This window comes from Centrocercus urophasianus, unplaced genomic scaffold (genome assembly GCF_019232065.1).
Source record: "Centrocercus urophasianus isolate 14NV4802_14NV808 unplaced genomic scaffold, USGS_Curo_1.0 seq_12, whole genome shotgun sequence".
NCBI lineage: Eukaryota > Metazoa > Chordata > Aves > Galliformes > Phasianidae > Centrocercus > Centrocercus urophasianus.
The window spans coordinates 16521280-16544699 of record NW_024884364.1 but is presented as its reverse complement, the minus strand read 5'-3'; the positions used below and the strand labels follow the sequence as shown (position 1 = coordinate 16544699).

Here is a 23420-nt window from a genome sequence, read left to right as displayed (position 1 = left end):
TTCCTTTCATCTGAAAAGCGATTACTGAGTTGTTCAAAGCTTGCATGCATAGCTCTGTGTGCTCAGTGCCTCTCAGCGTGTGACTTTCTAGAGACTACTGCTGCAGCACTGAAAGGAAAGGTGAGTTCTTCCTATATGACTCTGGGAAGCAGGCTAAAATCTCAATCAGCACGGAGCCCCCTGAAAAAGGGGTGTATGGTTTTTCATTAAGAAGAGCTTGTAAGTGCTTCTCAGTAATTCATTCTATTCTCGTTTCTTTGCCAATAATGAAACTCCTTAAAAAGGGTCAGACAGCATGGACATTTTTGGCTTGCAAGTCTAATAGTTTGGTTGTCTATTCTTCTCTGTAGCCACATGCCTGCATGTGTTCAATGACTTAATGGCGCTGCTACTTTGGAGCAGCTAAACAGAGAAGCAGACTGCAGCTGCTTCTGAAGGATATAAATATTCTTATAGTTGGGGGGCTCAGCAAGTCCAACATGATCAAAGACACCTGGGTTCTATTCCTGGCTCTTTTATAGACCTTCTATTGTTTTGCTCTTTTCGGTAGCTCTAACTGAAGATCTTTTCCTGCCGTATCGATAACCTTAGGTGAGAGATTTTGATTTGAAAACTGGACCACAACAAGGAACTTGGGGTGATGGGGCTGAAATGTGAATGCAGGCCTAGGCACTCACCTGATAACAAAATCCAACTGAAGCTACTGCACTGGTCAACACCATGAATGGCCCAGAGGCCAGCCTCGCTTGCACCACTTACCAGTTAGCCATCTGCTCCCTTCAGATATTATTTTATGGCTTTCCTTTGTTTTCACCAAGGTCTAAACAGGAATGAAATTGTGAGTCTTGTCGCTGGTCCTTTTAAACAAATAGCTCTGCCATCACTCTAATAAGTTTGACAAGTTGGTCCCAGGCCCTGGGCAGGAAGCTAATAAACTTTAAGTTGCTTTTCTATTGTTTTCCTAAAACAATTTGACTTCCTTTCTGATAGCCTCAAATTCCTTCATTAAAAATAGAGTAGCTGGGAGCCAGAGGAAGAGCTGAACTTGAGCCAAGTTGTGCTTACAATGCCGCCTGCGTAAGATCACATTTTTATCCTGATCCACGAAGACTCTTTAAAAGAACGACAGGCAGACAGCTGCCAGTGCATGTCAGGAACAGCTCGGGAGCCAGTCTCCTCCAGCATTGGTCTTTCAGGCTGGAGGGAATATCTGGCCAGTAAGCCTGTGTCAGACCACAGCGGGAGGCTGAGTTCCACGGAGTTGACTGGGGTGTGCTCACCTGCCCAAAGTGTCCTCCGTCAGACACGGATCTCTTCTGGGAGCCAAACGGGGACAGAGAGGTGGGCTCCAGTGAGATAGAGGGGCTGTGCTGAAGCAAACACTTCAGTTCAGCCACCTGCTCCTCCCTCCACCTGTGCAGGCTCTGCAAAAAGAGGTAACTCTCTGTTCTTTCTTTTCTTCTCACTTTGTGAAACATATTTATGGACATATGCACGTATGTACTTGTGTGAAGCAGCAGTTCATCTAGGTGGAAATTTACAGGACAAGGTGAACGTCTGGTGGCTGGGTAGGTGAGGATTTCTTGCTTGAAAATGGCTTGTTCATTCCTTGGACAAATCTTTCAGGATCCCCATGGTTTGGTTCCTCCACCTGTAGAGCAAGGAGAGTGTTTATTATTGCGTTATTATTTGCAAAGCACTTCTCAACTAGGAGATATGCTGCAGAGTTAGGAGATGGAAACAGTGTTTGATTTCCAGTAACACAAAGAGGACAAGTAAGCATTTACTTTGGGATAAATGGTCATTTCTACTCAGGGAGATGAAGTCTTTTTCCAATTTTTCCTGCTGAAAGTGTTATTGGCAGGTGATGCTGGCACACAGTGACATTTCACACCTTGTTGGTTCTTGTTTCCTCTTTTCTCATTCTGGTACTCCGAGCTGTGTGGTGGTTTCATGATGATGGGCAGCTCAACTCCACCAAACTTCTCTCTCCTTCCCCTTCCTCAAAAGATAAATGGGAGAAAATACAATGAAAGAGGAGACTGCACATTAGTTGCCATCATGGGCAAAACAGACTGAGTGTAGGAACATTAATATAATTTATTGCTTAATAATAATAAACTAGAGTAGTGAGAAGATAATAGCAAACTGTAATCACACTTCGACCCCATTCACCCTTGTCTACTTCCTCCTTGTGAGCAGTGTAGAGGAATAGGGGCTGCAGTCAGTTCATAGTCCTTCATCTCTGCTTTTCCTCCATGGTCACCACTCATGCTTCCCCAGACCTCCTGCTCCACCATGGACCTCCCCTGGGATGTAGGGAACTGCTGCTGTGCACCTGGAGTACTTCCTACCCTCCTCCTGCACTGACTTAGTTGCCTGCAGGGCTGTTCCTCTCACATCTCTCACCCCTGTCTCCCAGCTGCTGTTGCACAGCAGATTTTCCCTTCCTTAACTCCTCTCTCCCCAGAGCACACCCAGCATCGCTCACGGCTCAGCTCTGGCAGCAGCGTGTCTCTGTTGGAGCAGCTGGAGCTGCTTTGCTCTGACGTGGGGCAGCACTGTGCTCTGCTCACAGAGGCCACCTCTGCAGCCTCTTCACTACAAAAAGCTTGCCGCACGAGCCCAGTACAGGCTGGAAAGAAATCGAGGGGAAAACGTCCATATATAATAACATAAATGGGGATTTTTTTCACTAAGGGAGGAATAGCAACTATAAAACTATCCCCTGTCATCTGGAGACCTATCATTACATGCTGCTTCTGCTCCCTTGGGGCAGGCCCGTCTTTGGGAATTTGCCTTTTGCTGGAAGATGCCTTCAAGATGTCTCCAGAGGTCTAATCGATAACTGAGAACTTCTTTCTCTCTCCTTCTCTTTCAATCATACCCATGCCAGGGGATTTTGGATAAAAAGCTTCACCAGGAAGGTGGCATCCACAGGCACTTGAGAGAGGGTACTTAGCTGTGTCCGTCCAGCATGTGACAATATAAAGAAGCAGAGTAACTGCAACGCTGGCCAGGCGTGGGAGATAACATACCTACAAGAATTTTCTCTCTCAACCATTGGTGGTGACAGAGAGGTGTCCGAAATTTCCCAGGGCAGTAAATCTGATATTTCCCCAGGCACAAAGTGCTCCGTAACAGCAGGACAGAACAAGATATTTTACTTTCAGGCAGTCTCTTGAAGTTCTCAAATCTCAGGAGAACATTTACCCACATTTGAAACAGCTTCTCAGCAAAGCCAGATGCTGCAAGAGCATCTGCTTTATGTGAAGAAGCTGTTTTCTATCTGAGCTCTCATCTATATTACTGCATGTTTGCAGACCTTCTCTCTGCATTGTATCAGCTTGCTCTGGTTGTTTGTTTAAATTCCTGACACTGAATGAATACTCCATTAAATAGCCATGGGATCAATGCTGAAAAACTCATCACGCTGAAACTCTGTGCAGGATTTACCTGGCTTCTGCATGAAAAGGAGCAGCTCTGATAAGGCAATAAGGGAAGTGTGGGAAATAGAATGAAAAAGGGACCTCTTGGCTTATCAGCTTCAATCCCTTTGAGTAACAGGCAAGTACAAAACAAATGGCCTTTTCTAAACTTACTAAGCTCTATCCTAAATCTCATTAGGTTTCCACCCTCACTTCTGTTACTAGAATGCTGTTCCAGCACCTCCTTCTCTGCCCTGTTGCTTAGAAACCTTCTGATTTCCAACCTAAATTCATTCATGGCCAATTTATATCTATTTATTCTTATGCCACATTGTCCTTTAGTGTATGTAGCTCTCTCCCCAGCACTTACTCGCCCAACCCCCATCTCTGAGAAGTATTTATAGGCAGCAAATCTCTCCTCTCTTAACGTTTGTTCTGCCAGACTATGTAACCAAGCTCCCTTGTAGTATTTGCCCTGCAGGCACGTCATGCTGTGTTTTAATTACTTCAGGTAGCTGCAGTAGTATGAAGTTCGGTGCAAAATAATGAATGTAGGAAAGCTTGTACTTGTATCTCATCTATTTTCAAATCAGCTCAAATATCTGTTTGCAGTCACTTCTGTGACTGATAAGTAAACACACTGTTGGCTGAGAGACACTTTTCCGTTCCTCTGATCACCCTGATGCCTTTCTTTGCACCTGTTTCAAGCTGAAAGTCTTTCTTGAACATGGACAAGCACTGCACACACTGCTCTGGTGGGGGGTCTCACATCCTCTTGGATGACATTAATCTTAACTGCTGCAACTGGAAATAATGCTGTGTCCTGGGAGCTCATTTGCCATTTTCACCTGCACATCCCGTCACTGGTTCCTCCCCTGGTGACCTTCACCCAGGACTTTCCCCTTCTCTGTCATGCCAGCTAGGAACTTCCAAATGCTAATTTTCCTTAATCTCTCAGCAGCAAGGTCCTGGAGTGTGTGTGACTTTGTATTTTCCAATTTAAACCTCACCTCAGTCGCTCCAGTCGTGAAGAGCCTTCAGTTCTCCTGGTGCAGGAATCCACCTTTGCCCCGACAATACCTCCCAGCTTTCCTGCAGCAGCAGATTTCAGTAGCATTTCTACTTTTGGTGCCAAGGTAATTAACACAAACAGTTCGAAAGATCAGTCCTAAATACCATCTTTGATCAGCCTCCCAGGTAACATCCTTCAGACTGTTAGGGAACTGGTGTCTCAATCCCATCAGTCTCTTACTCACTTGAGGATTTCTCTAATAACCCCTGCCTTCTTCAGCTGAATCTTTTGCATTCGTTTTTTTATGGCACAGCATATCTTGTGCCTCACTGAAGACTGGGTAGATACAGTCTTCTGTTTCTTTACCAAGAAGATCAGAAATCTTACCTCCAGAAAGCTGATTACCTTTGATCAAAAGATGGCACATGTTGTTCTGTTTTTCCCTTACCTCCTATATTTCCCTTTCCTGCAAAATGTGTTCTACAGCACTACAAACTGCTGAGATTCGCAAGCTGTACAAGGCAACTGTCAGCTGTTCAACTCGTTCTCACTATCTAGGGGAATATTCTCTTCCACTTGATCTCTTCATTCAAGCCATAAAAGTTTTGCATTGCAGTTGCTTAGGGGAGGGAGGAAAATCCTTCTTCCCAGCTCACCAATGGAGCTGGAGAAGCTGCCTGTGTTTTCCTGAAAAGAGGTGGAAATAGAAGAGGAAGGGCACACTGAGGGTCTGGCAGAGGCATCCATACAACACCTCCACTCTCCTGTCTTTTGTATCCTACATGGCCTTCAACCATTTCCCTTCTGTGCATCAAAATTCAAACAGATCCCACCATCATCAAAAAAAAAAAAAAAAAAGGAGAGAAAAGAAAAGAAAAAAGAAGAGCTTGTAGCAGTCACTTCACGTGCACAATGTGTGTATTTGACAGAAACCTTCTCCCTGTATTCATCAACAGAACTACAGCATAACTGTTTGATTGTAGGGGAAACAGCATTCCACACTGGAACAATGCTCAGCTAAGAAATACAAAGGAATGATGAAGAAAAATCAGATCTGACTATCCTGAGTGCATAACAAAGGTTCAGCATGGAAGGGAGCATATGTTGCATTTCAGACAGCTTGCTCACAGGAACTGCATGTGAGAAATACCTGACAAGCCCAAAGCCACCTACAAGTAGAGCTGTATTACTAATACCTGTTTTGGACATTTCTATGATGAAATGTTTGACAATTTCACTGGCATAAAATCAATGGGATAATCACAGGCATAATACTGTTATGCAGGAGAGAGAAAATGAACTCCATAAGTATTCCTATTTTCTTTGAAGTCACAGGAGACCCTTCAATAAAGTTAGAAATGCAGTGGCAAACAATTATTTGTTTCTCATTATCAGTTTACTGAACTGTTATGGAAACGTACCGCACGTCCTGCAATAGTCATCAGTGAGGATATAGCAGGAGGGAGATTTGCCCTTCTGAAAAGGAGGTGCATTTCTAGCTTCAGGGTGAGAGTGCCCACGTAGAGCATGAATCCAGAGTAACTTCTGCACAGCTCTATCCCTGCATAGCCTGGCATCCAATCTTCTGAATTAAGGGGTACTAAATTAGCAGGAGAACAGTGATTAGATTAGAAGAGTTGTCAGTCCTGTGGCTTACTCTCAGTGCTACCTTTGCTTCATGATCTACAGTAACTGCTGTACAGAGACAACTGGGGAGTTATGGTGTGGATGAGAGATACCTAGCTCAGGAAGGGCTGCTAGAGGAACACCAGCCAAAGCCTATGTGTAGCAAAAGCCTTCTAAGCAAATCACATTCTCCTGACACTGATTCTTTCAGATCAGCCTTTATCAAAGCCAGAAGGTATTTCTAATTCACCCTCATCTCTTGGCCCAATGTACAGGATTCAGAAGCTCAATTTGACATGTACATAAAATGTAAGACCTCAGTGTGCCAAAAGCATTTCTAAGGAAGGCCCAAATGCTCATGCGTCAGTGTGTGTGTGTGTGTACAGGAATGTGGGAGGTTGTCAAAAACCACCGCACCTGACAGGCAGGTTGTTCTGTACGCATCTGTAAGGGGACCTGGGACACCTTCCTGGGAAGCACTAAGTGCCCTGTGGGACAAGGCAGCAGCTGTGCTCCAGCTCCTTACTTGGAAAGGTGCAGGACCCCACCACTCCTCATAAATTCTGCTTTGCTTAATCCTGAATGAGTCAGAAAAAAAAAAAAATCCTTCATTGATGTCCTGCACAGAAGAGCCTTCTAAGGTTCTAGCTGGGGCAGCTGTGGGGCAACCTTGTCTCTTTTTATTTAAGGAAGACTTAGACCATGGCGTGTTATCTGGGGGAGGAGGTGTAAGGAGCAGTGTCAGCAGCAACTGGAAGGGACAGGGAGTGCAGCAGTGAGTGCATCCAGTCAGTATGGGGAGGGTGGCACAGGGAGAGGCTGAGAATGGAGAGGGAGGAATAAAACCCATGGTCTTTAAAGGAAAAACAACAGGAAACTAGGTTTGAAAATAGAAAGATTAAGTTGGAGGTTGTGGGAGAGGCAAGAAAAGTAGGCGAAGAAAGAAGGGGAAAGGCAGAGAGGTGGTGGGGAAGACAGAAAGTGACATGGAAAGGGGGTGGAGAAAAAAGAGGGGAAGAGAGAGAGAGAACCATACCAAAGGAATAAAACCAAGCGACTGAGAAGAACGAAGGATTCAACTGAATTACAGGAAGGAAAAGTGCTAAAGCAAGGAAAGGAGGCAGAAGAAAAGACACTGGAAATCAGGTAAGTAATCATGAGGGGTAAATAACTGAAGAAGCATCAATAGGGAGAGCAAGCTGTTAGACTACAGGGTAAAATAGCAAGAGGGGAGAGATGAACTTGGTGAGGCAGAAAAGGACAGCCGAAAATAACTTCAAAATTCTGCATTTTCTTCCCATTTCTCTCCAAAACATTCCCTAGTAACAAGGTGGGCTTGGGGCGTTCAAAAAGTTACGCTGCTTTTGCCACAGGCACTCACAGAAGAGCTCCTTACAGTGAATGTGGATCCCAGCAGATTTCAGTGTACAGGAAGGCAGGATAAAAGCTCCAAGTACCCTCAGACACTGTAATGTGCAAACTGCAGTTTATCCTAGATCCTGTTTCAGCACACTGTCAGGCTGCTTTAGGGAGCGTGATGAAGGGAAATCTTACCTGTGAGAAGCTACCAGGGCATAAGTGCTTTATCAAGCGTCTGCTTGAGCTGCCTGTGTTCCAGAGCACACAGAATTGTTTGAAATGTTGCAGTTTCTTTTCCCTGAGCATATTCTATTCTGGCCAGTTTGTGACATGGACTCTGGGAATGCATGTCAAGTGTAGGAAAGTGTCTTGCTCGTGTCCCCCAGTCATACATACAGCACACACCACGGGTGGAATGCTTTTCTTCTCCATCCCAACACTGCTGAGAGCAGTCTCAGCAAAGAGGCACACAGACCTAGGGGACAAACACTCCCACTAGCAGATTCCTCTTTTTGTTTGCCTCCCAAACTTTTTTCCCCTTGCATTTTGAATAATTATCCTATTACACTTCTATAATTTAGCATCCGTTGCATGTTTCAAACAGCCCAGCTTGAAAATACAGTATCTTTATAGATCCATCTGGAAAGAAGCAATGACTGAATGCAAAGGTTATCTGATAATTGCCACCTCTAACCCAGCACAATTTCTTCGATAACCCCTTTCATTTCCCAAAGGATCATGCCACTCATCATTTGTAGCATCTAATGAATGAGTTTTGTGCCATTCTGGTTTTAACAGGTCGAGTAAACTGAGGCAATACCTCTGTCCCAGAAGTACTACACAACCCCATCAGAGGATGATGTAAATAGCATCTCCAGATAAACTTTAGACCAAAAAAAAAAAAAAAAAAGCAAAACTAACTGGCTAAATCAGCCTTAATCATTGAAGTCTTTCTCCATGCTAAAATCTCGGTGAAGCAATATACGTGAAAAGTTTTTCCTGCTGCTTATATGATCCTCTCCTTAAGGCTAAAGAACTTAACACGTGGGATATGTGTCTGCGTATCTGTGTGCAGCTAGGAGTGGGTTAAACTGTTATTCAGAATTCTCACATCCTTGCTGTGTTTGTGCTAGAAGCCAAACATTTCTGCATCAGCTAGTCTTTTAAAAATCTACTCTGAGAAGAAAACAGACTCTTTCTGACTTTCTTTCCTCCTTCCTTGAGAGCAAAACAATAGTTTAGGAGAATTCCTGAGGGTTCAGGGTTTAAAATACTCATCAGAATCTGGTTGCTTGGGAACTATGTTAAGTATTCCTGCTACTGTAAGTATTTGGGATTTGTTTTTGTTTTTCCCCTCAACAGAATATATTATCACAATTCTTTAGTATTTTGGATTTCCACATGAAAAATTTTAATCTTGCTAGAAGATACAGAACTTCCCACTCAGCCTCTCTTCTCTTTTTGACCTTCAGACAGATTTCACTCATTCTGCACGTTTGTCCTTGTTTTCTGACTTATCTCAAAGCATTGAAGGAATGAGTAATTCAGCTCTATTCCAGGTCATTAGGGAGCAGATTTCAGAGACTGCTCCGCACCTCGGGTGCTTCTGTATGAAGCACGAGGACAGAGACTTAAAATTAGAAACAGCTCCCAGGGGGCACCAGAGAAACTTCAATCTTCAAGCTAAGAATTCGTAAAGAGAAAAATAAATCAATTTTATGGCTATTGATAAGCAACAGAGAGATCTCTCAAGCACTAACACCAGCTCTTTCCTGAAACAAAGAAACATTCATGCCATGCAGCATGAAGCAAACACAGAGATGGTGCCTCTTAAGTCTCTTCAGTGTACTTTCCAAGAAGTCTCAGTGGTTTTTTAATGTTAAGAACTAAGAGTTTTACACTTACATTTCCTTCTTTCTTCATCCCCTTTGTCATGATGGACATATCTTGAGAACGGTTGAGAATTTCTGTATGAAGCTCTTCTCCCTTAGAAGTAGAAAAGCCAGCAGATGCCTTTGTCTGGACACAGAGTGACCACAGAAACAGCAGTCCAGCCAGGATGTTCCAGAGCCCCAAGGTCTGGGTGGAAAAGGGGGAGAATAGTGGCATGGGAGAAAAACTGTCTCCAGTTTAAAAACACATAAAGCTATCCAAGAAGACTGGGTTTTATTCTTGCTATTTACTCCAGTGTCCTATGCCATGATGAGGAAAATCACTCAATCTGGGTTTGTTCACAAATGGTCCCCCAGTGGTGCCTTTTGGATGTGGTCTAACAGGTGGAACTGATAAATGCTCCTGCTCCACTGCTAACCAAAGAGAGCTCTGTGTCAAACATACGTTATATAGGTCTGAGAATATGGAGGGGGAAAAAAAAACAGACTAGCAACATCTCCAACCAGTTTCTGAACATAATGAACATTTTTTATCTTAATCTCTGACCGTTGTAAAATTGATACAATACCATCTCCATATCTCCAAGTAGTAATGAAAATAAGCAAAGAAATAACTGTGAAGCAATCAGGTACTGTTGGGATGAAAGTTGTAGGAAAACCCATGATGAAATGAATAATTCTGTCTTTTGAATCGGACTTGAATAATGTACAGTAAATGAGGCACAGGCCACCCACTGAACAATAAGGAGAAAACAAAACACTGAATAGCTGCTGTGCAAGAAAGCCCCAGCCAGGCTGGCACAGAATGAGGCAGGCATCCTGTACAAAGAATGAGGTGACAATGTGAGGATGTGGTTAAAGGCTCATAGCTATGAGGCACAGGCACAAAAAGATTGAATTAAGATTACTTAGAAAAGTAACTACTTGATTACTCTCTGCTGCTTGGTTTTGAAAATTTAATATTAGTTTTTGTTAAAGGGATATATATATGTAGATATATGCACATAGCCTGAGTATATAAAATAACCCACTCACAAGCTACAGCCATACTCTGCTCTGAATGAGAAACAAAATACTTGGAGGCAAAGCTACGGCAATGATGCTGGGGTGTGAAAAGAATCCTATGGTTCTTCGGACAGAAAGAAGAAATGTGATTTGATGAGGTAATACTAAGTGGGCAGTAGACGACTGCTGGAAAATTCCTCAATCTAAAGCAGAAAGCACTAGCAACCCGAGTACCACAGAGAGTTAAGTAATCAAAGAGCCAAACAGCTGAGGCAAGGGTCCAGAGGAGGGAAGGGGTAGGCAGAAGGAAGAGAAGGGATGTGCTAAGTCTGAACATGAGCCCTTTCCTTTTCCCATTACCTCTACAGTCTGTTTTACTCCAACACTGCTCTGAGTTGTATCTTGTGCAGTCTGTGAAACAGCCTAAGCTCACCAGGACTGATTTTTTACCACTATATCAGGTCCAGTGTGATGCTTACCATCACCTCAATGTCTCCTTACACCAACCTCCTCCACGGACAATGCAACGCACATAAACAATTTCTGTCAGCAGAGCTCAGGAACTTCTTTACTACGGCAATCCCCACATTTGTCAACATGTTTCTGCCTCCCACAGCTCCCTCTGCCTTGTTTGGCTGTCCCCTCTCTGGTACACAGCACTGCCCAATTTAGTATCAGTTGCAAATACATCTAGGTTAGCTTCTCCCTACTGAGATAAATAAACTGTCAAGAACACCAAGCTCTGTAATTCCAAAATGGACGCTCTTCAACATATTGGTTAAGGAGTAAGGAATCATATCCATCAGCCTGTTTGTAGCATTTACATCAGAGAGAGAATTCTGTGTTTGTTTTCTAGCAAAAAGCACATCTGCACCTTTATTTAGCTTATCCCAAGTCCCGTTCTATTACATTTGTTTGGCTAAGGGCCGACATTTGCAAGGCACAGAGAGAATCCCAAGAGAATGAGAGGGTGCTCCCTGCATGCTAAGTATATGCCTGGATGCCACTATCACGTAACTATTTCAAGCAGGCATTCAAACACAGAGGGACAAATTCATTCCTCAGCTGGACCCAGATGAGTTTAAGGTCTTCTCTGATTTTAGTTTCCTGTGTGTGCATAGGGCAGAGCTTGGCTCTAATGCCTCGGTTACATATGAGCACAATTTGTCTACAGACAAGAAAAAGAAAACAAAACCAAAAACAGTACATATCCTGTATAGACAAGCAATAACAGTTCAGCAAACGGCGAGTCTGTAGTTTCCACCATCACTTCAGATGTAAATATTCCACATAATACCATCATCTGTGTGTGTAACACATCCCTGATGTATGCACTTGGAAGTGTTGAGTGAGCTCCCTTTGTGCCCATGTGCGTCAGGAGGTGACAGGTCATTCGGCTCCCTTATCTCCTCACCCACTCTCTTTTTTGTGAACTCTGAGATTTTCCACATTTGGAGAGGAGGGGGAAGGCACACCTCATTAGGAATAACAAGCTGTCTGCAACTGCAAGCTGGGCAATGGTCTGGGTATCAGCATGACCCCTCCAGAATCTGCAGCGAACTCAGGATGAACAGAGAAATGAGAAGCACAGGATGGCTGTCTGTTGGGACAGGAGTGCTAACAAAGGGCCTCTCCTGTGAGATATGAGCACAGGAGTCAAAGTCACTGTCCTTGCTGCTTATTCAGGACAGGACTCAGAACCCAACGAACTAGAAAGGAAGCCAAGCAAATATGTCAGACTTCCTTTTATTTTTGTAAGCAGAAAGAAACATGAACATAACAGTTCAGATCAGAGTAACCACTTAGGCTAAAAAACTGGCCTATTTCAGGCAGAAATTTGTCATGAGCACATGTACATATATATGAAGCCATAGGGATGGGGTTTCACAGAATCACAGAATCAGGTTGGAAACGATCACTAAATTCATCTAGTCAGATCACCAACCCACCACCCCCATGTCCACTAACAATGTCCCCAAGTGCCACATCTGTGTTTATCTGGAACACTCCCAGGGACGGTGACTCCACCACCACCTCCCTGGGCAGCGTGTGCCAATGCATCACCATTCTTCCTGAGAAGAAATTTTGGTAAGCTTTGGATGATGATACCTGATGTGGCATTGCTCATCTCTTGTATATGCATACGAAAAAGCCAATGCCAGCTAACTGAACAAAAAGGTGCATACTGAGATGGGCTTCAGCACTGCATTGATTTACATCCCATTGCATTGTTTATGTCCCATGGCTCTAAAAAGCCTCTGGAATTCAAAGCATCGCTCTCACACTGGAGACAGCATTTCTAAATTTATTCATCTTTTAATGTTGTAAGTCATGTGCCCCTAGAAGGCTGCTCCCTGACCAGGTCCTGACAACAAAGGAGCACTGTATTTGTACACTGAAAAGTCAGCTTCCTTTGGGACACTGACCCAGGGCTGTGGGCTCTGCTGCAATAACAAGATGGTCACTTCTTGGAAAACCACAACTCTGGTTCTGCCAGGCGTCCCTGCTACAGAAGAGTAGCATGATGGGAATTTATTTCAGATTGCAGAACGATAGAATGGCTTGGGTTGGGAGGAACTTCAAAGATCATCTAGTCCCAACCCCCCTGCTGGGGGCAGAGTTGCTCTCCACTAGATTACGCTGTCCAGGGCCCCAACCAACCTAGTGTTCAAGAAAGTATTGTCTCGAGATACAAGCAAGAAAGGCATCAACTTGCCCTGTGGCTTTGGTCTGTAGAAGCCCATGTCCTAGCACTGTAGAAGCAGTGCTGTGCCACTATCAAAAAGTCTAAGAAGCAGAGCTATACAGAAAAAAAGGCCATAGGTTTGCAAGTCACAACCCATATCCCCATGCTTCCAGTGACACAGTGACCTTGAACAAGCAGTTTGAGCATTTCTGCACCTAAGTGGGATGCTGAGAGACTATACTGCTGCTAATGGAGGATTGGAGATTGCTAAGTGAAATGTACAGCTGTAAAGCAAATCTGGGTTAACTACCTGGCAGCGTAGAGCTGGAAGCCTCTTTCTAAGTGCCTACAGGTGTGAACAGCCAAATTTACAGTGCTGGGAGCACTCAGGTTTGGCTGCAACCTGACAGTTATTAATGCAAGGGAAAAGACCTCTGCCACGTGCCTCTACAGTAGCTATCTGCTGTGCCACAAATTGCCTGGACCTGATAGGAAGTGGCACAGCTGGAGGAAGGCAGACCACAAGCAACTCCCAGGCACTGGCCTTGCCGCAGCTGGCTGGAATGCTCCACTAAACAGGACTGAGGCTTTCATTAGCTCAGTGTGGGGGACCTGCTGCACGGCCTTGAACAAAATGCATTGACTTTGAATCCATTACTTTCTCACCTTTCTGGGAATCATACTTCCCTCACACAAAGGAGCCCTTTTCTCTACAGCCTCTCTGAGCCTGCCTGGGACTTGCCAAGGGAAAGAGGCGGGCTGAGAGAGGGAGAGCAGAACAGTATTATAATCAGGCTCTCCACTTTATTTTAGAAACAGCCTGCAGAGATGTCGACCTCCTGTCACCTTCCTTGTGGGAAAAGTTAGTGTGAAGTGTTGAGCCCAGCTATTTATATCACTGCTGATAGTCTCGCCTGTCTTCTAAAGAGGGAGAAACAGTGGATTCCTAACAACTCCTGGGGAATCCGACTCTTATAAAGAAGAACACTGGGCAGGAATACCTTTCTTGCCTCTGTGGTAGAGCTTTCTTAGCAGCTCTCCACAGCTCCATTCAGTCTGCCCAGCCCAGCTCACTTGCCAGAGCAAGAAGCAGAGATGCAAAATGCCTGCCTGCCATTCACAGCACGTGGCATCAGGAACACGAGAGGCAAAACTGCCCTGAGAGCTACGAACACTTCTCCTCTCACAGAGGAAGGTAGCACAAGGAAAGGATAGTGGAGAGCCATACTTCGGTGGCAAGCCAGCCTGGCACAGTAGCAGGTGCTGTCCTGCTGGGGTATTTTTATCTTGGAATTTGGCAGTCACAAGGCTCAGAGCTGGGTGGATGCCATGCTTGGTCTGCAGTTTTGATACTTGTTATTTTTTTCCCAGCTTTAATTGCATTCCAGGTGATGATTAAGGCAGGACAGCCACATCGCTGGGTTTATGCTGGGCTATGCTGGTCTTTGTCACATACACGTTTGGTGCTGCCAAGATCTCCCGGCTGCACACAACTCCTTTGTTGATCCAGCAGAAAGCTGCCAGCCAAGTGCACGACAGCACGGTGGCACAGCCCAAGACACTGCATGAATATGCATGACTGCTGTCAGGCAGCCTCTGCTATCAGGTGCTGAGACCTCACAAAGATACCCAAAGGTATTTTTTGCTGAGTCACACCAGAGAGAGATGAGATTTGACCAATTACGTCCAAAGTAGGAATATAAAATCTACAGATGCTCACATGCTGAGAGGTCGAAGCATGAGGGGATAAAAGTCTGGGAATGAGGAGAGGGAACTATATGGAAAATTCCCAAGAATAGTAAAGCCCTGAGGAAAATGGCTAGGTCAGAGTCTGTCCTGCATAGCCTGGAAAGGCTGTCAGGAGGTGACAATAATTCTTTGCTTGCTGGCAGCACAGAACTAGATGCTTTCGTCTGTTGTTGTCAGAGGTTCTTTGACTGGCACCACAAGAATAGCTCACTAATACCTAAAAACTGCTAAGCCAAAAGCACCACACTAAGAAGGAATCACTTTCTCTTGGTATCCAACACTCATTCCTTGCTGTCCACCTATCCCCTTGTAGCAGCCCACTGGCTCTCTGGGGCTGCAGCAGGAACAACAGGAGGCATTCTGCTCTTTGGGCAGCCCCTGAACCCTGCAGGGGAGCAGGCAGAAGGGAAGGACAGAAGGAATAGTCCTACTGCCCAGTCCAAGCCTCATAGCTGCCAACATTGGTCATCTAGATTGACCTCCTTTTGAAACATATTGCGCAAATAGTTGACTGTCACTCACGTGTCCAGTGTCATTTTTAATCTCTGGATTCCTCTTGCTCTCGTGTTTGCCAAGTTCATGTTCTGTACACATTGACTGTAATATCTGCCAGTGTCTAGGTGTAGAAGCCTTCAATAGGGGATGCCTTGTCATCAATCTGAAAAAAAACAAACAAAAAAATCCTGGGTTTTAATGCAACTCTCTGTAAATATCTCCCATCACTGATTTATCTGTCTGTATTGAATTCCATGGGGCTAACAGAACAAAGCCATACGATAATTTCCCCAATGCAGTAACTGTACCGAAGTCCTTTGGTGCAAAGTCATTTGGTACAAAATCATTTCAGAAGACAGGCCCTCAGATTTTTCAGTTTACCAGTGCCAGCAGGGAGAGAGTTAGCAAGATACAATGATTTTCTGTGTTGCTGCTCCTCTGGTTCTTGACTGGCAGCAGATGAAACAGCTTCAGCATACCCCAGAAGTCTCCAGGATCTACATTCATATGACTGCGGTATGTCTGCCAGCAAAGAGCCACAGCCCATCCCATCCTTGGCTTCTCTATATGCTCCTACTTTCTCCCTCCTCCCACAGCTTCCAACAGGCAGAGGGGCAGCAGGAGATCCTCTCCATCTGCTTAGCTGGGAAATCCTCAGGGCAGCCCTCAGTAGCATCAGCAGGTTAAGGATTCAGTTTTTGATCTTCGTCCCACCCATCCTTGCAGACTGACGCTGTGCACAGACAAGTAATGGTGTAAATCATGGTGTGCATTGCTACATTAAATTATACCAGTTACATAGCTGGAGGAGGGGTATCATTCTCTCAGCAATCATATCTCCATCCTCTCCAGCTTTTGCTCACAGGAAATCTACACAATATTACTGCAGTAAATTTTCAGCATTTAAGTGTCTACTCTCCACAGCCTTTGCATGGCAAAAATAACTGGTTCTCAAATATGAGAAAAGGGAAAACAAAGGAGCATTAACTCTTTTGGTCCCTATAACTTTGAGGTTTACCTTGTCTAGTACTTTTAGTATTTCATTACCACGACTATTCGCATATATATGTTCGCATATATTAATTAAAAAGCTTTTTCTATTTAATTCAAAACATGAAATAAGTTCCTCTTATCTTCAAAAAGAGGAACTGTGGGAGAGAATTATCTTCAAGGTAATTCTGCCCACTGTTTAGAGCCCTGCCCCTAATCGTGCACAACGAAAAGCTTCTCAGTGCCCTCAGAAGATACATATGGTCAGCCTAACTGGACCAAATTATTACATAAGAGCCCCACAAAAGACAGATTAAACCTATCATTCTCCTTTATCCAGGGAGTTAAGTCACTTGGCCAGAAACAATCTGCCAGAGTCAGAAACAAAACTGAAGTAGGCTCTCCTCCATCCTGACTCTGCCATCATACTACCAGCTCAACTAACCTTTCTTCCTCTCAGCAACCACCTTCTAAATCCTAGTTCCCAGGAACAGCTGGTCTGCTGGGAAGCAATACAGGAAGACTTTTTTTTTCTTTGTCTATATAACTTAAATAGTGAACGCTGTCTCAGGGCTTAAGGGAAAGGAATGAGATCTACCATTATGACTAGGCAGATCCCTCCTGGGCAGGTATGGCAGTGTGGCTGCAGAATAGGATAACAACACTATCACAGCAATCCGAAGTCTCTACACATCCCAAAACAGTTCAAACTTGTAATGAAACAGTCGAAACTAGTCATACTGCCAAGCCAAACCAAAGCAAAACCTATGGGCAAAAGGCAGGTGGGCAACAGGAAGACTTTCTACGTGTTTCTTTCAGTAGTGACACCAAGCTCAGAAATGAAGCCCAGATCTGCGAGGCCTTCACGTTCCAAGTGTCAGTGCAAATATTATGTAAAAGTGACATATGAATGAGCCCAAGCAGTGCTGAGACCAAGCTGTATGCTCCAGTCTTATCTCCCAGAGGATCAATCCATTTAGGGATTCTCCAGAGTACTGTTTGCAGACGGATGAATACTGCTTTAACTACACAATCCACAGGGGACACAGTATGCAGACTGTGGTGAAAGGACTTTCTGAAGCAAGAAAAAATCTGGCTCACCCTCAGAATTTTAGTAGCTCATTTACAGATTGCAGACGGATCGTGCTAAGAAAGTCCCTTTCTGTTTCAGTAACTGAATTAAAAAAAAAAAAAAAAAAAGCCAGCCAACACACATTGTCTTCAGTGAATGTGAAACAAAGTCTACAGCCAACATAAACACTTTGCTCATCACATCAGGTCAAATAAAAACATTTCTTTTGATACAAGATAAATCAATTTACTCCATGCATCCCTAGCTGGACATTTGCTAACCTTAGAATCACTCTCTTCTATTTTCTCCCTCAGAGGCTGTCTCCAATTCTGCCTTCAGGACTTCTACCCACTCCTGGTGAGCAAAAATGGGGGACTGGAGTTTCCTGGGAGAGTTCCTTGAGGAGGTCCACAAGCACTCCACAGTGGTGGGGAAGGTCTGGTTGACTGTGCTGTTCATCTTCCGGATGCTGGTACTTGGTACAGCAGCTGAGTCCTCTTGGGGGGATGAGCAGTCCGATTTCATGTGTGACACCCAGCAGCCTGGCTGCGAGAACGTCTGCTACGACAAGGCCTTCCCCATTTCCCACGTCCGCTTTTGGGTCCTTCAGATCATCTTCGTCTCCACCCCATCCCTGGTGTATATGGGCCATGCGATGCATACGGTGCGGATGGAGGAGAAGAGGAAGATGAAGGAAGCAGAAAGAGAGGCCCAGGAGATGAAAAACAATGGCGACACGTACTATCAGCAGAAGTGCCCTGTGGCAGAGAAGACTGAGTTGTCTTGCTGGGATGAATCAGGAGGCAAAATTATACTCAGAGGCAGTCTGCTGAACACCTACGTTTACAGTATTTTGATTCGCACTGCCATGGAAGTTGCCTTCATTGTGGGACAATACATCTTGTATGGGATCTTCCTGGAGACCCTGTATATCTGCCAACGGGCACCATGCCCCCACCCTGTCAACTGCTATGTTTCCCGTCCCACAGAGAAGAACGTGTTCATCATCTTCATGCTCGCTGTGGCCGTGCTCTCCCTGTTCCTCAGCCTGGCTGAGTTATACCACTTGGGCTGGAAGAAAGCCAAAGAGAGGTGCTCCCGTGCCTACAAGCCCAGCCCTAGCACAGCTCCTCGAAAGCTGGAGTCTGCCCCACAGGTAGAAAGGGCCCAGATGTACACTCCCCCACCAGATTTTAATCAGTGTTTGGCAAGTCCCAATGGGAAATTCATCAGCCCCTTCAGCAACAAGATGGCCTCTCAGCAGAATACAGCCAACTTCGCCACTGAGAGGGTCCACAGCCAGGAGGATGCTGCTGGGGAAGGGCCCTTCATGAAGTCCAGCTACATGGAAAGCCCAGAGGTTGCCAATGAATGTGCGGCACCTGCCCTTCCTGAGAGCTACTTCAATGAGAAACGCCGCTTCAGCAAGGCCAGCCGTGCCAGCAGCAAGGCGAGGTCAGACGATTTGTCTGTGTGACCTGTCTCCCCAGAAGGGAGGAGGAGTGGTCTCCAGGCACTTAGGAAAACTTCTGCAAAGTAAACTGCAGACTCTTGCCACAAACCTCTCTCCATTTCAATGTCCTCCTGTTCCTTTTCAGTGAACGTCATTGTTGTAATTCAGACAGCACTTCCCCGGCTTAAGGCAGGGGCAGCCCCTGGACCACGCATACCTGGAGGTTGAAGAGAGGCACCAGTCTCCAGATGTGAAGTTCTCAGCCCGTGGGACTCAAGGGGACTGGGGACTCATCGACCTCAGCCACAGACTGGCACACTCCTGAGGCTGCCTGGATGCTTCAAATGTGAGGCAATCGTCACTGCAACACTCTGTTCAGCAGATTGACTGGACCTCAACCCTCTTGTATCTTCTTTGATGTCTGTTCAACATGGGCTAAAACAGGTGGGCAGTTACACTGAGTTCCTCTCACCTGCAGGGATCAGAAACACACTTTCAGAAAGACTTCCTCTTTTTCTTTACTCTTTCTCTTTTTAACCCCCTCCCCTTCTCCACTTAAGTCCAGATATTTTAATCCAGTTTACTTATACAATAAATCCAACTTGAATTTTTGACACTGTGCATTAAACTCTTCCCCTTGGATACGGATGCCCATGGTCCCCCAAGCACAGCTGCCTCATGTCTAACTTTGGAATCCCTTCCTCATTCCTAAGTCAGCAGAGCAGCTGGCCTCATGGCCCTGGGATATCGCTCAGATGACTGGTTGATGAAGACTAGGGAATGTTCCCAACATACTTGTCATCAATTATAAGCAAGACACCCACTAACAGAAATAGAGATTGTCCTGTGAGAACAGATATCCAACTGCTTAAGAGAGAGGAATTATCACATGGAAACAAAGTGATTTTTCCACCTTTTAAACTCATCTTTCAAGCAACCTGAATGCTTCCAAAAGGGTGCTACCAGCTGCCGACCTGGGAGAAAAACATCTTCTGTTTATCTGCAGAACAGGCACAGCCTGTATTTTCTTGCCACCACCCTACCAAAATACTTCAGCAAATTTTGCAAGGAGCAAGAGTCCTGCCCAGGTCCTGCACATCACTGAGCTCCTGGCTGCTCTCTCAAACCTGTCAGCCACTGCAAGCAGTGATATTTGTCCTCTCAGCAAATCTCTGTTCTGCAAACAGGTCATCTTCATCTTTACTGCTAGTGCATACAAGAAACATCCACAGACCACCTCTTTTCACCACTGCAACCTCCCAGAGCAGCCGCTGAAGCCCAACACTGCGCAGTGAGCCTGGTGGGTGAGGTCTGCAGGCAGCTTCCACCCTGGACATGTTTTCTCACTGCAGAGCTGACATACTGAGACCAACCAAAGCCACGCTGCTGCCTGTTGTTTACCCTGCACTGCCCTTTCAGACATGGGCTGCAGCTTCCCAGTGTTGGACTGTGTGAGTGAATGGCCTGGGACCAGATCGTCAGGGACTGAGCCATTCCCTCTCCCAGGAGCTGCTACAGGTTTGTGAACCTTGCTCCTGCATAGTTCAGTACCCTGTACATGTGCATACATACCCATATACAGAAAGGGCAAAACCATGTTTTTTGTTGGTAAGGTGTCTTATAAACATGTATTTTTTAATCTTGGAAAGACTTGTGTGTTCTTCTTAACATGTGATTTTAGTCAATTGCGCCTAGGTTTCTCCTAATAAAGTTCTAACTCCATCTCTTCTTGTTGGTGTTCTGCCTTTCACATGGCTGGAGAATGAGCTGCTAGCATCTATCAGGCTGCCTGCCAGCCTCTGCTGCTCAGAGATCACCCAAATTCCCATTGCCCAGAGTGGCAAGGATGAAGGGACAGCTTGGCCAGGGGGATAAATAGTAAACATTGGGAAATGATTGATTGACTAGCTAGCAGAAAACCCTCCAGCTCCCCTGCGCTACCAAGAACAGAAGGAGCTGTCTAGAGAGCAGCTGTCCGGTATGGTTCCATCCTCTATCAAGCACACTTTTACACACAGAGACCACTTGCTATCTAAGGCCAATCCAGCAGCAAAAAGGTCCCCTGAGCACCTGATTTCTTGTCCACAGCCTTGAAAGGCTTTTTAAGACGCAAGGTCCTAAGAGACCGTGAGAATCCATGGCTAACAATCACTGCAGAGTTTTCCCATCACTACTCAGCTCTCATAAGATGTGGTTTTCCAGCCTATCTCCCTGCCCATACCTCCCCTTCCAATACCCAATCTGAACTTCATCCCTTGTTCCCACTTTCTGGCTTTCACAGGCTCCCTTCTGCTGACCTCAAATCTCTGTCCACCCAAAGGAAGTGCCCTTCCTTCCTCTCTCCACACAATCTCCCATCCCCAGGGATTCTTTATGCTGGGAAGCTGGAGACTAGTAAGGTACTGCACTCCAGCAAGGAGCCTGAAAGGAGGCACAGAGAATGAAAGTGGAATTTGATGAGGACACTGGAGCAAGGATCTTCAGCTGTTAGAATCTGCAGGGATCGAAAGAGTTTTGGTTTGGGGATTTTCAGCACAGATATGAGGATGTCATGTGGGCCAACCCACTGCCAACATAATGCAGCAAGGGGAAAGTATTAGTCCTGGTACAAACTTTTACTGACGTATGTACAGACTTGAGCATGCCCATCTCTTAAGGTGCCACCTTGGCCAAAGAGGTATGCAGTGAGAAAGCCAGGAGCTCATTGAAAGCATATTCACAGATCACTTCCCTCAAATAATTTGGCTGTTAAGTGATATTGCTGACAAGTGGTGGTCCAAACTTGAAAAACTGTGTTGCAGGCACTTAGAGAGGTAGTGTCTGGAGAGCAAAAAAATGAGAATAAGGATTTTCTTTATGCTACTTCTCTACAATCTAAACACATTCATAGATTGGGTTTTGATGATCTTTGAGACCATGACCATTCCATCCCAGCTCTCTGCTGCATAAACACATGCATCAAAGCCAACAAGCTCTCTGTGCCACTCTTACCTTACTGCGTTCCTAGTTCTTGTAGGTAGAACAAGCAAGGAATAGTTGATGGATGGATGGATGTTTGCACTGGCTGACAGACTATAAACTTATAACTCGTAGAATCCATGGTCAAGGGCAGACAAGCTATCATATCACAACAGGAGGATATTTACTTCAGCCAGTAAAGCAGAGAGGCTGGCCTGTCATTCCAGAGTTTGTGTTCATTGCTTTGCAGCAGATGGATGCATGGATGGACTACCTTATAGCTGTGGCCTAAATCAACATTACATATTACATTCAACCCTTCGATAGGCACTCAGTATTTAAATGGCAGCACTCCAAAGTGCTCTGAGGGGAAAAAGAAAACAGCTGAAAACTTTTTATTCTGCATTTTTCCTTCTCAAGAGCCTTACCTGCTGGGTCTAGCACAATCTCTGAAAACTGTATTTTCCAGTGAGAGATGGAACTGCCATTTAACAGAAATACTCACTCTCGTCTTCACCTCCATCAAATTCACACCTCAAATCATTCCAGCACTTTCTTCTCTTAATGGTGTCTTAATGGTGTCAGAAGTCAATTCTGTACTGTGGTTGTTTGCTAATCTGCAGCAGAAAATGTGTTTCACCAAGCTTTTAAAAGAGAAGTACTTGATCCTATAAAAGGAAAAGTTATATTTAAAAATATAAAGAATGCCAAGACTAACAAAGTAACAAATCAAGGCAAAGTCATGCCTGTAGTCCTTCCCTTTCTCCAAAAAGCACAGTGGGACAGCTGAATGGGGTAAGAGACAGATGTGGGAGATAGTGAGGGCAGTACTGAAAATTAACGGCTGATCTGGAGCTTGAAGGATAAGCAAATCATTTCCTCTTTCAGAATATGTGAGCGAGGCAATACTCATGGAAACTCAAAGCTGATCTTTAAGATAGCTAAAATGCAACTGATGAAAAGATGCCAGACTACATAATCTCTCCTTACATATTTTTCATAGTTGCTGAATATCTCACATCAGAAGGGACTCACAAGGATAAAATCATAGAACCATAGAATGGGATAGAATGTCTTGGGTTGGAAGAGAACCTAAAGACCAGCTGGTTCAAACACCCTACAGTGGAAATGATTGCCACCTACTAGATAAGGCTGCTCAGAGCCCCGTCCAACCTACATCACTGAGTCCAACTCCTGGCTCCACACAAGAGTACCCAAATTTCATGGGTACTGAGGGCATTGTCCAAATCTTGAACTCTGGCAGCTTGAGGCCATGCCCACTGCCCCAGAAAGCCTGTTCCATGGACTGATCACCCTCTGGAGGAAAAAAATGTGACTTCAAAGTGCAAAATTAACAGCTCTGCTTTTGCCCTAAGAGTTTGTTGCTTTTACGGTCTGGATGATTAAGACTCTTTCTGGGGATCACAGGAATGGTAATATCACATACATACATACATATATAAAACATAGTCATGAAAATATGATGACAGGAAGAGGATCAAATGAGTTTATAACGCCCACTCTAGTCAAGTAATTCAGAAATACTTCATTTTTCCTCCAGTGAGCATTGTTTTACAATTTTTTAAATGAATTTTCGGAGACCACATTCACATAACATCACTGGCTTCCCACAGATACTTCAGCAATTGAGTTTGATGGGCAATAGAGCTCTGAGAAAGTGAATGACAGTGATGG

At 44.9% G+C, this 23420-nt stretch overlaps 1 protein-coding gene and 1 long non-coding RNA gene across 3 annotated transcripts; one reads left to right on the top strand and one right to left on the bottom strand.

Moving 5' to 3' along the window:
• Window positions 1-1156: 1156 nt before the first annotated feature.
• Window positions 1157-20468, top strand: GJA5 (gap junction protein alpha 5). Of its 2 annotated transcripts, none has more exons than XM_042810905.1 (2): window positions 1157-1436; window positions 17629-20468. In XM_042810905.1, the coding sequence occupies exon 2, from the start codon at window positions 17682-17684 to the stop codon at window positions 18789-18791; it is 1110 nt and encodes a 369-aa protein (XP_042666839.1). In that variant the 5' UTR covers window positions 1157-1436; window positions 17629-17681; the 3' UTR covers window positions 18792-20468. The 2 variants fall into 2 exon arrangements, with proteins under 2 accessions (XP_042666839.1, XP_042666840.1); XM_042810906.1 differs by lacking the exon at window positions 1157-1436 and adding an exon at window positions 7109-7212.
• On the bottom strand, window positions 9357-22306 carry LOC122156268. The gene is made up of 4 exons (XR_006167428.1): window positions 22231-22306; window positions 18985-19239; window positions 15280-15415; window positions 9357-9504 (listed from the first exon to the last, which is right to left on the bottom strand). It is a non-coding gene; the product is annotated as an uncharacterized LOC122156268 (long non-coding RNA).
• Between the last annotated feature and the right edge of the window lie 1114 nt (window positions 22307-23420).

Coding starts and splice junctions, on each gene's coding strand:
- GJA5 (XM_042810905.1), top strand. CDS start 17,682: ATGGGGGACTGGAGTTTCCTGGGAGAGTTCCTTGAGGAGGTCCACAAG.